At 41.4% G+C, this 17,162-nt stretch overlaps 1 protein-coding gene across 3 annotated transcripts; it reads left to right on the top strand.

Annotated features, from left to right (window-relative positions):
• The first annotated feature begins 6 nt into the window (after positions 1 to 6).
• Positions 7 to 4,734, top strand: ptrh1 (peptidyl-tRNA hydrolase 1 homolog). Of its 3 annotated transcripts, XM_046347715.1 has the most exons (6): positions 7 to 305; positions 397 to 534; positions 3,363 to 3,582; positions 3,730 to 3,829; positions 3,930 to 3,975; positions 4,219 to 4,734. In XM_046347715.1, the coding sequence occupies exons 1-6, from the start codon at positions 300 to 302 to the stop codon at positions 4,480 to 4,482; spliced, it is 774 nt and encodes a 257-aa protein (XP_046203671.1). In that variant the 5' UTR covers positions 7 to 299; the 3' UTR covers positions 4,483 to 4,734. The 3 variants fall into 3 exon arrangements, with proteins under 3 accessions (XP_046203671.1, XP_046203672.1, XP_046203670.1); XM_046347716.1 differs by lacking the exon at positions 397 to 534; XM_046347714.1 differs by having other exon boundaries at positions 7 to 534.
• Positions 4,735 to 17,162: the final 12,428 nt, after the last annotated feature.

Raw genomic sequence — 17,162 nt, 5'->3', positions numbered from 1 at the left:
ATTACGTGCATGTATAAACCTCCTAGCTAGGTGGCGGTACGCTTAAAAAGACCAGACGTCGGTCACAATTGAACCCTCTCACTTTTCTGGCCACCAGTCTCTTTGACTAATGTCGAAGTTGCATGGCAGGTCTAGTTCAGTAAAATATTTACTATTTTCCAACGTTTCTTATTTTGTTTTCACAATTGTATTAATAAATCGAAAGCGATACACATTTCAAATAGGTTTGTTTATAACTGAAGTGAAATATCAGGAGTACATTATATAATCGGAGATTTTGAAGGTCTATTAACACAACAATGAAGGTATGGAGCTTCAAGTGTTTATGCCGTTCCTTTTTTTGCACTCATGAGACACGTCACTGTTGCTGGTAAACTTTGGTATTGTGTGTCACAGTTTTTCAAGACGCTGTTGAACTTTGTTACAATGAGACGACTTTTATCGAAACTGATAAACCGAGTGTTGCTCACTGAACCCTTTGCACCAATAATGGACATTGGAGCAGGAGTCCACACAAATGCTCGTCGGAGGCTGGTAAGTGAAATATTCAGGAAAGACATTGCTGCACAAATGTCTTCTGGTCTAGTGCACTGCAACCACTTGTCTTGCTCACAGAGTTTGATATGTAATAATCGTAGGCCTACTACTCGTTACAATGTTGCTGTTGGCATAGCAACCCATCACTACAATATAATAACGTAACAATGCTCGTAACGTTGTAGGCGACAATGTAGTACCACAGCAGACAGTGTGTCAGTAGGTCGCATCAGATGCTGTACATGATGTTGTTCACATTAGCCTACAGTTTGCAAACATCGCATTATTAACTGTTTATAAATATTTGCTAAAATTATTATTACAATTTATCTAAATGGAAATGACATGTAGTGGCTTACCTAGTCAAAATATGAACTAGTATTTCTTAATCTGATGCAGCACTCCATCACTCTCCTTCTTGGTCAAATAGCCCTTACACAGCCTGGAGGTGGGTTTTGGGTCATTGTCCTGTTGAAAAACAAATGATTAGGATGGCATATCACTGCAGAATGCTGTGGTAACCATGCTGGATAAGTGTGCCTTGAATTCTAAATAAATCACAGACCGTGTCACCAGTAAAGTACCATCACACCTCCTCCTCCATGCTTCACAGTGGGAACCACACATGCAGACAATACGTTCACCTACTCTGTCTCACAAAGACACAGAGGTTGGATCCAAAAATCTCAGATTTGGACAAATCAGACCACCAGATGAATGTCCATTGCTCGTGTTTCTTGGCCCAAGCAAGTCTCTTCTTATTATTTGTGTCATTTAGTAGTAGTTTCTTTGCAGCAATTCAACCATGAAGGCCTGATTCACGTAGTCTCCTTTGAAATCCGGATAATTAATTGCACCCATATAGTGTCCCAGGTCTAGATCCTGATTAGAGAGGAACCATTTTTTTTAAAGCAGTGGAACTGGCTTCGAGGTCCAGAGTTGAGTTTGAGAAAACTGGGCTATATTTTGTCATGACGAGACTAGTTAAATCCCCGAGTGATTTTTTTTTTCTTCTACCAGGGTGTATTGGGTTGGCCAAAGAACCAGAACACTGTTTCTATTGTAAAGTAAATAGATCATGTCAATGCCATTATGACATCCTTTTTGGTCCCCAGGCAAAGCCTATAAAAGCGTGGGTCCGTCCACTCATTGGATATAACAATAATCCTGGCCAGATGCAGACAACCCACCTCTCACCCAGTCCACAGGAGGTGTAGAACCACTCTGGCTGTGGCGCGCTGTAGGTGAGTTGGCAAGAGGAGACGTTAGGTACCTTAACCCTACTCGGTCCTGCCCCCCCACTATCAGCTGTGTAGTGCTAGGGAAAAAAACAAAACGTGCACCCAGGGGGGGGGGGGCCCAGGACTGAGTTTGGGAAACCCTGCCTTAGCCTACTAGGTATCACTACCTTTACATTTAACTAGGCAAGTTAGTTAAGAACAAATTCTTATTTACAATGACTGCCTAGGAACAGTGGGTTAACTGCCTTGTTCAGGGGCAGAACGACAGATTTTTACCTTGTCAGCTCGTGCATTCAATCTAGTAACCTTTCGGTTACTGGCCCAACGCTCTAACCACTAGGCTACCTGTCGCCCCTGTGTGAAAAAGTAATTGCCCCCTTACACTCAATAACTGGTTGTGCCACCTTCAGCTGCAGGTCAGGGCTCTGTGCAGACCAGTCAAGTTCTTCCACACAGATCTCAACAAACCATTTCTGTATGGACCTCGCTTTGTGCACGGGGGCATTGTCATGCTGAAACAGGAAAGGGCCTTCCCCAAACTGTTACCACAAAGTTGGAATCACAGAATTATCTAGAATGTCGTTCATTGTATGCTGTAGCATTAAGATTTCCCTTCACTGGAACTAAGGGGCCTAGCCCGAACCATGAAAAACAGCCCCAGACCATTATTCCTCCTCCACCAAACTTTACAGTTGGCACTATGCATTTTTACACACTACACGCTTTAGCACTCGACAGTGCTGTTCTGTGAGCTTGTGTGGCTACTACTTCGCTGCTGAACAGCTGTAGCTCCTACACATTTCCACTTCACAATAACAGCACTTACAGTTGACCGGAGCAGCTCAAGCAGGGCAGAAATTTGTTGAACTGACGTGCCAGGTGGCATCCTATGACTGTGCCACAATGAGTCACTGAGTTCTTCGGTAAGGCCATTCTACTGCCAATGTATGTCTATGGTGATTGCATGGCTGTGTGCTCGATTTTATACACCTGTCCACATACTTTTGTATATATAGTGTATTTGACAGCCTCCACTCTTCTGGGAAGGCTTTCCACTAGATGTTGGAACATTGCTGCAGGGACCTGCTTCCATTCAGCCACAAGAGCATTAGCACTGATATTGGGCAATTAGGCCTGGCTCGCAGTCGGCCTTCAGATCTTGCTACCGCACAGCAATCGGTACTGGAGTGCCAAGTCTAGGTCCAAGAGGCTTCTAAAACAGCTTCTACCCCCAAGCCATAAGACTCCTGAACAGCTAATCAAATGGCTATTTGCATTGCCCCCCACGCTGCTGCTACTCTATTACTATCTATGCATAGCCACTTTAATAACTCTACCTACATGTACATAATTACCTCGACACCGGTGCCCCCGCACATTGGCACATTGACTCTGTACCGGTATCCCCTGTATATAGGATTTTTTTATTATTGTTAGTTAATACCCTCATATCAGGTCAAATGTGTGGCAAAATGTACACAAATCAGTCCATTCTTGTGGGAGGAGATCACTGCACTCTCCAGTGGCGTTTAGAGAAATATCATATGCAAAGATGGAAAATAAGTGTTTCTTGTCCTTGTGCAGATTGTGGGACTGGGCAACCCTGGAATGAACGGTTGGCGCCACAGTGTGGGCATGGCTGTGCTGGAAGCACTTGCTGCCCGGCTGAGGTTAGCTGAAAGCTGGCATGGTGATAGGCACGTTTCCGGTGAGGTCATCGTATCTGACATCCAGGACACCCAAATTGTGCTTCTCCGACCACGACTACTGATGAACATAAACGGTGTATCCGTGGCCAAAGCAGGTGAGGATTCTTGTGTCTTCTTGATGTCTTTTGACATTTTATGAATTTTCAGTTTTGACTGTCAGAGGAATTATGACAAAAGTGAGCTATTCCTACTGTAAATGAATTGTTCATGATATTGTTTTGTTTTCATGACCTTGGATCAAGCGGTCAAATACAGCATCAAGCCTGAGCACATCCTCCTGGTTCATGACGACTTGGACAAGCCCCTTGGGAAGCTTGCTATGAAGCAAGGAGGGAGCGCCAGGTGAGTTGATTCCCTGCCAGTTATCGGCATTACTAATGATGCTATCTGACAACGTGATCCTCACAACTTTGTGCTCCTTCTATATGTTGTTGATTGACAGGGGTCACAATGGTGTGCGGTCCTGTGTTGAGTGTCTGCAGACAGATGTAAGTAGACTTCCACACAGACAAATACTCTCCCTTCCCACATTAGGAGGAATTGAGTGAAGAGAGATGACGTTTCCCTTTGACAAATTTGGGGAAAGTGTTATACAGTCCAGAGCAATGTCATGTTTGTCAAAGGGGGGAGGGGGGTGAGAGCAGGGTAAAAATACACATTTATTTCTCAGGGTAAAAATACACATTTATTTCTCAAGATAGAATAGTACTTTTCTATCCTGTGCCCTCCAGGTGATGCCCAGACTCCGTGTTGGGATTGGCAGACCATCGGGTGAAACATTAGTGAACCGGCATGTTCTGGGGCGCTTCTCTCAGGAGGAGCAGAAGATTCTCAGCGGGGTTCTAGAGCAGAGTGTGGACATTCTCCTCTCCCAGCTCACTGATGAGGATGTGCAGTCCCCACTGTTGCCACCAGGAGGCAGACCGGCATTACAGACTGGGAAACGGAGGGTTTGCTCAATATCTCCAGCAAACGACACAACCTGCCAGACATGAGACTGACCAGAGACTTTGACAGAGCCAGTGAAGCTATGACGGCACTCTGGGATAGTAGCTTTGCTGCTGCTACTAAAACACATCTGCCTCTTACAGAAACATGAACGTGTGAACATGTTTTTATTTATTGGGACTTTATTTATTATCTGGTTTGGGATGTATGTGAAATGAATACAAAGTAAGCACACTGCATTTCAAATATTAAAGTGTAGATATGCATAAGATAATCATTGCATATCTCCTAGAATAGTATGCATTCTTTGTTTTTTTGGCCTAATCTACAATTATGTAAAAGGTCCAAGGAGTGACCAAGACATGATATAAGAATGATTAAACAATAAAACCATCATACCAATAGCATTGAGAAAAAATGTAACTAGTGGTGAATGAACTGAGGTATTACCAGTGGGTTTCCTGATAACAGAACCTGCTCCACTCGTGTTGTAGCCACTCTTGAAAGCTTCCAAGTGCCTCACAACTTTTAAGCTCATTCTCTTTGCTGTATTTACTGGTTCAACATATTGATTCCATCCTTTAATTCTCAGCCTATAACCATGCTTCATCAACGAGTGTTTTTAATGAGAAGTAGCAATTGGTCAAGAAGTGTAGCATTCTCATCACAGTGAATATCGGAGCTCACAAAAACTGAGAAAAGAGCATATAAAAAGTAGGTAAAGACACAGTGAGAGAAAGGAAAACCCATAAGTATATGGGCCTAATATATAACGATGCAGGGTGAAAGAAAGGGAGGGAGAGAAAAGAATGGTGGACAAACATTGTAGGATAGTGCTGTTTGAAGCCTTCTGTTTGGACCTAGCTCAGAGTCACAACAAAGCATCAGGGCCACACTTGTAGATGTGGGGAATAGGACTCGAAGGGAATCTCTCCACTCATGACAGACCCCCACCTCTCTACCCCGCCGTTCACTTTCTCTTGTGTGACCCCCCCTTCAGCCAGCCCCTCCCCCACCAGGGCACTTTCCCAGCCCCTCTGAGTGGTCAGCCTGGGAGAGTGCAGTGGTGTCCTCAATAACTTTTCTCTGAAAGGTCAGAGGTCACTCATAAGGCTGGACAGTAGGCAAATGTATTCAGGAATGGTTTCCCCTCCTCAGCTGCTATAGGCTAAGCTTCACTAGCCCAAAGCGCAGTGGGAGGTCTTCCCCTAAGCACACAGATGTGCTAAGACCAGGGATACACAAAAAGGCAGAGAGGGGGGATGGACACACACACACACACAAACTGCATTCCCGATACCAATTGTGGACCCTCAGAAATTTCTTTAGGTTGAGGTGAGTTTAAAGTGGATTCGTTATTCACCATGATCCCCAATAGACAGTGATGGGGAGTAGTGAACAACATGTAGTTCATCTAGTAATTGAATTACATGTTGCAGTAGCTTAGTGGTAGTTTAACTCTAGGCAGTGTTTTATGGAGTTAATAGCTTTTTTTTTGCCATGTAGTGGTGTAGCTATAACTACTGGAACTACACACTCATGTTCTTTGAAAAAATAAAATATGGGTGAAGTAGGCAAGAATGTATATTATTTTTTGACATCAGACCAGCATAATTGTCACTTAAAACATTGTTTTTGTTTTTAATAGACTAAATTATACATTCTGTTAAAGCTGAAATACTTAGTTGTTAGATCCATTTTTGGACTAATAAATTACAAGTTATTATGTATAAATGCCTCATGAGCTTAGTTCAACTGTCAGAACCCCAAATATAAGCTTGTTTTACACCAATGTTTGTAAACAATGGAAATATAAACAAACACTGTATAGCCTGAAAACATGGTTAAAACTATAATTTTGATATAATGGAAGGTCAGTCCTTGCATTCATAGGTCTGTTTATGAATTTGGGAGTCATTACATTTCTCCAGGCCTATCCCTCAGCTTTTGACCATAACAAAGGCGTGGTCAACAGTTTTCTAGCTTCAACGCAAAAGTGATCTGTTCCTGCAATTTGTAGTCTATGACATTTCATATTTACATATGATAGTTCTTCACAGAGTATTTTTCTTAAGGGTAGCTTTAATGTAGCTTAACTTCTTTCAGTGTGAAGTAATTGGTAGCTTGGTAAACTATATTTTCAGAGTAGCTTCCCAACACTGACCTGGGAACAATAAGAACTCAATATGGACATGATCAGTACAGGAATCTGGATTAAATTGACTGCTTGTAAAAGTAAAGATGAACTTTCTCAACAATGTCCTTTGTAATTATCAAGAAGGATACTGTCTGTCTTCCCACTCCTTGGGATAGGACTGTGAAGCTAAGCCTAATGGTTTAGTGCAGGGCCTTATATTGAGGATTCCGTTTTGGGATGCCATATGTCACAGCCAGCCAACCTCACCTAGCTTATTGTGGCCCCTATACCCTTGTCACCTAGCAACTGTGCAGCATTGGCATGCTGTTTTAAGTCCAGAGAGAGGCGAATATGACAAGAGAAGTGAAAACAAGACGATTCCCTAGTTTTACTGACGCACAGAGACGCTTGGAGACTAAACGTGTTAACACATTCAACTAATGTCTGAAGGTTTCTCCTTATATCAACAAATTAACACAGTCGGTCGCAGAAAAGACACTGTAGATGTGATAACTTGATGAGTTAGGCTACACTGAGACGAACAGATCATGGGCCAGGTTTGTACATTATTACAGCATCTGTTGTAGGCCTACAAAACAGGATGAACTTCAGCGAAAGTAAGGGAACGTAAAGAGAATATATTTCCAATAAAAGGGACGAACGTTTGGGCCTATCCTAAGCTTTGAAGGTTTACGAAAACGCTTCCTACAGCCTAAATATTACATTCAGACCTTGAAAAATGGGCTAGGCCTATTCAAATCTGCACTGGGGAAAGAGTGCCCTTAAGTGTGTTCCATGTAGTGGGGACTGGTGGTGACAAACTTGGAAGCATCAGCTATCATTGGAACTTTTGAAATGCCAATGTTGACTACAGGACATTAACAAAAAAAGGTGTGAAAGGAGAGTCAATCTCTTAAACTGGAAATTAATTAAATGAAATTTACCTGCATATTACCATAGGATTCTGTTAATACAGGATAGGTTTTTTGCTGTCACAAAACCCAAGGAGACCAATTTATCAGCTCAAAGAAACGTAGATTTCCATGATGTGCTAAAAACTACAGCAGAAAACTTGCATGCTTATCTGAGAAATATAATTATATTTCTTCCCAATGCAGATATTTTTATTCTATGACTTCCATAAGTGGGTTCATAATGTATTTTCTTTCTCTCCAATGAACTGAATGGGTTGAGTGAATCACAGAAGTCCTCACTCGCTTTAACGCGTCCTTTCCCTCTCTTTAGCCATAATCTCCAGTGATCTGCGGCCTCCTGCACTAAATTATTCTGACATGGCGGTGAAAAGGAAGCAGCGGGCAGGCCTTTTAAGAAGCAAATGAGCTTCGAAAGTGAGAAGATGTTCCCAGCAAAGGAAATGTTAACTGATTAAACCAACTGAGGTGCCTTTAAAGGGGAAAGGAGAGCCCAACCCCGAAGGCGGTCACTGTTTAATAATTTATCAGAGAGGTATAGCCTATAAACCCAAACTATAGGCCTAAAGCATCAGAGTGTGAAGCGCAAGTAGCATGCCCTTTTGGCTTGGTTTACCTACCTCGACAGCATGCGATGGATATTCGAAGGGAAGTGATAAAGAAATCGAACGTATATCAAATTATTCTACCCATTCGATCGAATTGCCAGTTGAAAAATCTGTTTTATTCGGGAAACTAGAAGAATAGTAGTAGTGAGAATAGTTGCAGATCTTCTGAGCGCCTGGACAGTTTCTGGTAAATTTGTATCATCAGAATGAGGTCACAATTTTAGAACCATAAGCATCTCATCACCCTTGCGATTTGTGGTCTGTCTTGAAGATTTTCCCAAGAACTACTTGAGAAATTTGAGAAATTAGGCATAGGCCTAAACTACACAAGCTTTTATTCCCCCGTAGCCTAATTATAGTATTTCTCGTATGGTCTGATAAAGGCTCTACTAATTATTATATAATTATTATTAACAACCAAAACAATTGCCAAATGCCATTCATTAATCATTTTAAATATACTAATGAACAAACAAGGTGACTTGTTAGTACCTGGTCAGGGCCTCCTAGGCTAAATTGTATGAATACCTCTGGTTAGTTTTTCTGAAACAAGTGAGGGAGAGGACACGTCATTTCGTCTATTAACAATATACGTTTTGCAAGGATAACAGTGTTTTGATTGTGATTGCCCTGGATAGGCAAAATAGGACTGTTGTATCTTTAAAAGGTTGCTGGTCCTTCATTCGCAGCTGCTGGCTTGTGTGTGCTAGGAGAATCATTACTTATTCAGCACAATGGACATTAATCAACCCGTGGTGTTATTCAAATTCAGTACCAAGCGAAGACCATCCCCACTCCCTCCGCCGTCCATCTCCGTAACACCGTTATTGTTAGTGGAGCTCAAGAAAAGCTTTTGGATAACAGAATAGGGAGCGCGCAGTGCCATTCCCATGCAGTCGTCCTATCAAGTAATGGCCAGTTGAAGGAGCGCCACGAGTTGACTCATATAACCTTTTCTTTTCGCGTCCTATGATTTTTCCAGAAGCTGGAGTATACAAGACATTATGATTGGGACCGCAGAGGAGCAGGTGCACTCGGGTTTTAACCATTTTCCTTTGGACTTTCTCGCATCAGTAATGTTCTGCGTTGTCACCTTATAACGTTTGCAAAATAATAATATAACCATCATATTTGTATGATTGGAAGAATTTGAATTCTAGTTCAATTGCCTGTGTTCTGCTCTATAACGATATGGAAACTATATGTGTAAGAAGATGCGTCTTACAGGTACATATATGGCGAAACGCAGGCGGAATGGAGTTTAAAGAACGCCTCGTTCCAAAGTGTGCGTTTCTTCTGATGCTGATGCTTAGAACAAACACCAAAATAATCAACCATCTTTTCATGTAGGCTTATTATGACATTGAATTAAGAAAAGTTATTTCAGTGCTGTGGATGCTTTTGAATGGGAAATCGAATCATCTTTTGAGGGCCTTCGTCGACTTAACATCTTCGGGTAATTGGTAGCCAGCCGTTGGTAGCTATCAAATATCAGAGTATAGAAAATAACATATATTTGTTTTATATGAAATGTGCATGTTACTAGACCTGCTGGGTTATAATAACATGTTTTAAGTAGAATAACAAAAGTTTTGCTACATAAGTAAACAGGCCTACTAATTGTTCAACTTTATTAGTTTAATTTACAAATATCGAGATTAACTTAATTAATGAGGTTCCTGTAGCCTGCAACTGATTATATTTTACCCCTCAATTAGATGATCCTTGGTGAGTCAGGTGCATGATTGGAATGACAGTCAATGATAGTGTCTCCATGTTTTCTATAGGCCTATATGTTTTACAGATTCAAAGACAATTTATATAATCAATGCAAATGGTTGAATTAAGAACTGTTTTGAACAATGAGAGCTATGAGTTTGGAGAGACATACTTTGAGCCCTCGCGGTTGATTGTCCAAACGCAATTCTTGTGAAATTTTAAACTACCCGAGAATTGTATCTGGACATCTGTTGCTGGAGGTTCCTTTCACATCAGTGTCGTAAATAAAAGTTCTTAGTCTTGTCACAATAGTCATATTTCTAATTGGGAAATCTGCATTAAAGTATTGATTATTAGATTTATTCATTATCCCACCAATTAGGCAATCCAAAACGACTAACGATTATGTTAAACTAAACGTAAATTTATAGGCTGCAGTAGCCTACAAATGTGTAGCCTCCATGAATTAACATTGAATCAATAATGCTTTAATTAGCCCTAAGCCTACATAACCTTTGGAGGAGCAAGCTGTTTGCCATATAGTAGCCTAAAAACGTTCAGAATTTGTTTCAGAAGAATTTGTTCAAATGACACAACTAGGCCTACAGTTTATTTTGAGTAGGCCTAGGGCCCAATCCCACGAAGAGAAGATTTCAACGTTTTTTTATGTTTTTATTCTTCCTGCTTTCGATTGCCCTTAAGCAACGATTGGTTTATTGTCGCTCCACTGGTGTGCTTTTTTTGCGGCTCTTAGTGCTGCTTTATGATATAATTTGCATAATTCTTAAGGAATGTATCATTTACATTTAGTTTAACAACGAACCGTGGCCTTTTAAACATTATGCTTTGAAAACACCTTTACAAGCCAATAGAGGGAATTTGTTTGTCATTTTTATTTCAAGGTATTTAAATAGGTTTAGATAATTAATAATACAATTACTATCAGGTTTATAATATTTTGTTTGTGTTTTTCTTTATCTTTTTGGAAATATCATTGTTTTTTAATTTTTTATACTGCATGTATCTGCTTGAGTTGCACATTTGTGATATTGAAATATGATTTTTAAAGAACAAATAAATTAATGACAAATTCAACCAACAAAATTAGCTATGTATTTTTTTCCATTTATGTTTATGTATGATCAAAATTGTTAGTGATATTACAAGGCTTTATTTTTATTTTCAGATATTTTATTTCAAGGCTCTATTGAATCTGTATCGCTGAAGCGTGCAATATAAATTTAAAAGTACTTTCTGATTGAGCCGACATATGCAGCGTTTATGCAGTCTCTGCTAACGCGGGAACATTGCCTTTAAATTTCAATCACGCTGTAATGCTGAACTTCTACAAACTGATTGAATAGAGCCCTAAATTGCAATTTTATCTTTGCTTAGACCAGTCGTTGGTTTTGACCTTTTGAAATGTTTTTGTCACAGGAGCCCTTCAAATAACTTATGATCTAAATTATTCCAATATGTCTTTATGAATAGAATAGGCCTATTTATACTCCTTTGTTTTAGTCATTTCAACTCATCAACTCATATCCTCCCATCATTGATATTCAAGTTTCTAAAGGTGTAGATTGGTCAGGGGCAGAGTGGTCAGTGCTTTGTAAAACATTATTTACAATTTTTTTCTTTGGCCATTCCATCTCAACCATTCAGCTTTATAACATCTTCAAACTTTCACGATAAGACCTAGGAAGTTACTGCATAACTGCATTATTAGTATGAACAGAAATATAATGCTTCAAACTAAAACCAAGAAAGAATTTATATAGTTGCTCTAATCAGAGATGTCAGTATGGAATTGCTTCCAAGTCTCCAGTGTGGGATAACCAACCATGGGTTTTACTCCCTAGCAGTAGCTTGGGGATCGAGTCGGGTTCTTTTTACATCACATTATCATCTCAGTTCTGATAGGTACTGCTCTCAGTAATTCCTTCACCAGACTCTTCTCTAATTCCTCTTGGTTAGCATGGAGAGCAAATGTGAGGATATATTTATTAATCTGTGTCCCTGGTAAATGGGTGTGATCCAGAAAATATATTTCTTTATTCCTCTCACTCCCACCGAACAAGCAGCTCTAAAAACCTCCCACCAACAGCCTCAAGTCTGAATCTTTCAGATTTAAATCGTTCACAGTAGAGAGGATAAAATAAACAGAAAAGTGCATATTTTGACACATTTCATTCTATTGAACAAGCATTCTTAATGATCAGTGTGTATGGATAAGAAATTGGGTAAAAATTATATATTGAAGAGGCCATCTAATGATTGGGATTATGATCTGATATCCATCCATTACTGTATGTTGCCTCCTGTCTATTGATGTAATTTCTTTGATCTACAGATCAACAGCAGTGTGTTTGAGGTCTGAACCCAGCCTTGTAACTCCTCCGTTAAACCCGTCATTGTAATGAGATAGACACAGTCCAACATAAAATAGCAGCCAACTGCTTTGGTTAAACTAGGTATTTATCAATATCCAACTAGGTAGGGGTTACTACTATATGGCAGAGAGAAGCAGTGATTTGACTTTGTATTCCGTATAAGCTGGTAATATGTTTATAGGATGATGTATGGACAGGGAGTGCATGATTGACTGATTGTGGAGGAAAATAAGATGATAAAAGATGTGTTGGATGTATTGTTTATCTAATCACTGTTCTACTGCTTTAAACAGTGACCTCCATTGCTGGATCATCAGGTTCCATATACATTCAATACACACAGTTGATACTATTGCAGCCTTCGTTCTGATCCGGGTCAGTCGTTTCCTTCCTTATGTCCCTTTGACAGCCCAGTCACGTGACCAGGCTTCTGTAACATTGCTATGGGTGACAACACCACTATGTAAGAGCAGGGTATGGCGGAGAGGCGTGAGAGCATCACAGGGCTGCTGAGCTGACATGACATTATCCACTGTCTGGTCACATGGACTCTGCTAGGCATGGTACACCACAAACAACCTAAAACCCCAAGGCTTTTCTTAGATCCTCACTTATACAACACATAGATTGTGACACAATAACGTATCTTGAGAAATAGCGAGCGAGGGAGAGACCACCAGGTAATAAGTCTTTGTGTGCACAAGCCTGTTGTCTTCATATTACCCCTTGCGTTCTTATGTAGTCTTGAGATGCATACTACCACAGCAGCATAGTGATGACAGAGCTGAAGGAGGCAGGGACTGCAGATATCCATATGATGATATACCCCGCCTCTGCCACCACCCGGAAATGTCATCACTATCTGATATGCTGGATCAAGCCAGTTTGCTCTGTGGTGGTACGCTCTGATGAGATGGACAAACACAAATAAATAAGAGAACAGCCTTTAGTAAGCTTGTCTTGTATGAGGTGTGTAATATGCAGCTATTCTATATGTGTGTCTGTGTCCATCCGCATACATGTCATAGCAGCACGGCTGCACCGCACAATCAGGCTAGCACTACTAGACCTCTCCTAGTTCTGTCAGTGGCAGCGGGCAGGCGTGTGACCGGTGACTGAGTGAAAGATGTCTGAGATGTCCAGAGACATCGCTGAAGCACGCTGACCACTCACAGAGCCCGGAGCATCCCCACCACCACCACTGGTACCAGAGGAACCCTGCTCTGTTGTCTCGGAGAACAGTGACTATCTACTATTCCTCTCCACACTGCATCATTGTTCCACCTCTCCATGGAGTCACAGTTACAGACATACACTGTTTATAGTCCAGCTCTGACTGAGAGGGATGACATAGTTGATTGGCTCTAATGACAGCCATTATGCTCTTTGTTTTTTGGAGCGACACCAATTCAGGGAGATTTTATATTGAGGGATAGAAAGAGAAGCAATCTCTTTTTATTACCTGTGTCATCAACATCCAATGTTCAGAATTGTTAATAATTCACAATTAATATACTGTAATGTATCACAGGAGGTTGGTGGCACCTTAATTGGGGAGAACGGGCCCGTGGTAATGACGAACAGAATAAATAGAATAGTATCAAATACATCAAACATGGTTTCCAGGTGTTTGATGCTATTCCATTTGCGCCGTTCTGGTCATTATTATGAGCCATCGTCCCCTCAGCGGCCTCCTGTGATGTAGATGTCCTTTAATCAACATGTCTAGAAACTAGCACAAGCAGAAACAGAAAGGATTTAAAACCTAAAGTGGGATGCAGCTGTTTCTACTTTGAGCAGCATTAGTCCACAAACATAGCAGTTCAAAAGTTTCACGTTCCTTTGCATAATCATCAGCATTACCATAACGCGTAGGTGGGAATAGTCATTCATCAATCAACATTGTTGGGAAAGTGACCATGTCAAAGTGTTTGAGCAGCAGTAGGCCTATAGAGGTCAGATGGAGTGGTGTGTGTGCACACTGTGGGGTTTGGGAAGGGGGATGTGTGTGGAGAGAGAGAGGGGTTAGTGTTGTCATTAATCATTCTATTTGGAAGAGAATGAGAGGTGTCATGATATTATTCCTCCTCTTCCCTATACCCACCAGGCCAGTGGCTCTCGCACTCCATCTGACCACATAAAGGCCAAGGTCACCTCACCCTCCTTCCTACCTCTAACCGTCACCCCACCACTCCCCCCTTTGTCCACCTGTTGTCGTGGAGACTAATGTCACAGAGACCACCTTTTTGTGTGCAAGGGTTTTTGTTGAGGTCAGAATGGAAGCTAAAATAACAGAATCCCACACGATACCGAACAAGCCATGACACCATGGTGGCTGTTCCACCTCCCTCCTTACCTGCACTCACCTGCAACATGCACCCACACAGGGAGAATCTGCCAGACACGTTCTATCCCTCACCCACCAACAATTTGAGCAGGTTATTTCAACACTAAGTATCACACTCAAATTATATGTATAAATAGAAAAATAACTGTAGCCATATCATGATTGAATAGCAAATTTAGTAATTGATAGGAAACGACAGTAGATTCACAATGATTTCAAATAAGAACAATGAGATCACGCTACACTCATACTCCATCGGTCGTAATGCTAGTGACATAGCAAGTGTCCATGACAACCAAAGTTTGTCCTGTGGCTTCTCCCTGCTGCCTCTGCAATGTCTTGCAGCAAGAGTTTGGTTAGCCAACAGTCCCAAATGATTGCACACAAAAAAAGGATTTAACTCTTTGTTGAAATTGTCCCTCCACTCTGGCCCACCCTACTCCCCCCCCATCCTCTCCTCTGACCCCAGCCATGTGGATAAAAGACCCATCAGCAGTATCGCTGGCCACATTTACAAGTGAAAGAAAGCCAATAATGGAGCGGTTAGAGAAAGAATAAGGAAACAGAGGGGCACTCACAGATGTGGAGGGGGGAGGAGAGGGGTTGGGGTGGCCCATTGTTTCCCAAGGAATGGGGGAGTGAGGGAGGTGGTGCAGTGCCTTTTTAAACCCGATTTGTGACGGAGGAGCGGAGGGGAGAGATGGCCATACAGAGGGTCTGGCTGGAGGCCGGGGCCCAGGCTGGTCCAGCTGTCCTAGGGGAGCGTGTGAAAGCAGGCCCCAACAGGCCCAGAGGTCAGGCCAGGGGTGTTGGAGGGGGACGGGACGGTCAGGAATGGCGATACAGAAAACCCTGTCCTTTACTTCAGCTTGGGTGAAGAGGCCACTCAGAACAGTGACCCTTTAGGCCCCTAATCTTCCTCACTGACAGAGTGGGGAGGGGGTAATGAAGTCATCACAGTAGGGCTGGATGGAGAGAAGTGGCATATATGTGAGGAAGTCTGAAAAGTCTTAAGACAAGGGTCTCGAAATGTTGCGAGTACACAAGTTGTTGGTCTTAGTGGAGAAGAGTTGTGCTCGACAAGACAAACTATAGGTAAGTCTAGTGGCAGTCTATGGCATCTCTCATTCACAGCCATGAACGCACACACAACGTAAACACCAACAGAACCTCTGACACCTGTTCATCTCCCATGGAGAAACTATTAAGAAACAGATGCCTCAAGTCCTCAACTGGCAGCTTCATTAAATAGTACCCACAAAACACCAGTCTCAACATCAACAGTGAAGAGGCGACTCTGGCCTTCTAGGCAGAGTTGCAAAGAAAAAGACTGGTAAAAGAATACAGAGACTGGATGGACAAAAGAACACAGACACTGGACAGAGGAACTCTGCCTAGAAAGCCAGCATCCTGGAGTCGCCTCTTCACTGTTGACTTTGAGGCTGGTGTTTTGTGGGCACTATTTAATGAAGCTGCCAGTTGAGGACTTGTAAGGTGTCTGTTTCTCAAACGAGACACTCTAGTGTACTTGTCCTCTTGCTCAGTTGTGCACCAGGGCATCCCACTCTTTCTATTCTGGTTAGGGCCAGTTTGTGCTATTCTGTGAAGGGAGTAGTAAAACATTGAAGTTACTCCACAATACTAACCCAATTGACAGTGTGAAAAAGGAAGACTAAAGAATAAAAAATGTTTCCAAAACGTGCAGTAACTGTTTGCAGTAAATTAATGCAAAGCGTTGTTTGGGGCAAATTCAACACATCACTGATTACCACTTCATATTTTCAAGCATGGTGGTCGCTGCATCATGTTATGGGTATGCTGGTCATCGGCAAGGACTAGTGAAATGGAATAGAGCTAAGCACACAAAAAACCTGGTTCAGTCTGCTTTCCAACAGACACTGAGACAAATTCACCTTTGAGCAAGTCAATAACCTAAAACACGAGGCCAAATATACACTGGAGTTGCTTACCAAGACGACATTGAATGTTCCTGAGTGGCCTAGTTACAGACTTAAATTGGCTTCAAAATCTATGGCATGACTTGAAAATGGCTGTCTAGCAATCAACAACCAACTTGACAGTGCTTGAAGAATATTGTACAATCCAGGTGTGCAAAGCTAATAGACACGGAACCATAAAGACCAACAGCTGTAAATTGCTGACACAGGTGATTCTAATATGTATTGACTCAGGGGGTTGAATACTTATATAATCAAGATATATCAGGGTTTCATTTTTCATTATTTTGTTCTACAAAATGTTAGATTTTCTCCTCCACTTTGATATTAGATTATTTTGTGTAAAACTTTGACAGAAAAAAAATTAAATACATTTTAATCCCACTTTGTAACAACAAAATGTGTAAAAAGTCAAGGGGTGTGAATACTTTGAGAAAGCACTAATCTTTCAGCTAAAAGTTGGTATAGCCAGTCAGGGTTACTGGAATTAAAATTGAGGGGTAACAACTTATAAATACATATGAGACAAAGGTTAGACTGACAAGACAATGGCAATTTTGTTCAAATGCAGTTCTGAATATTCCCAAAAAGAAAAGGTGAGGGCATCTCCCAAAAAGGCCCAAACAAAAGTTC

This window comes from Oncorhynchus gorbuscha, linkage group LG04, assembly GCF_021184085.1.
Source record: "Oncorhynchus gorbuscha isolate QuinsamMale2020 ecotype Even-year linkage group LG04, OgorEven_v1.0, whole genome shotgun sequence".
Taxonomy (NCBI): Eukaryota; Metazoa; Chordata; class Actinopteri; order Salmoniformes; family Salmonidae; genus Oncorhynchus; species Oncorhynchus gorbuscha.
The sequence above is the reverse complement of the archived record's forward strand: the minus strand, read 5'-3'. Positions and strand labels throughout refer to the sequence as shown.

Coding starts and splice junctions, on each gene's coding strand:
- ptrh1 (XM_046347714.1), top strand. CDS start 349: ATGAGACACGTCACTGTTGCTGGTAAACTTTGGTATTGTGTGTCACAG. Junction 3,583..3,729: donor TGTATCCGTGGCCAAAGCAG/GTGAGGATTCTT, acceptor CCTTGGATCAAG/CGGTCAAATACAGCATCAAG. Junction 3,976..4,218: donor TTGAGTGTCTGCAGACAGAT/GTAAGTAGACTT, acceptor TGTGCCCTCCAG/GTGATGCCCAGACTCCGTGT.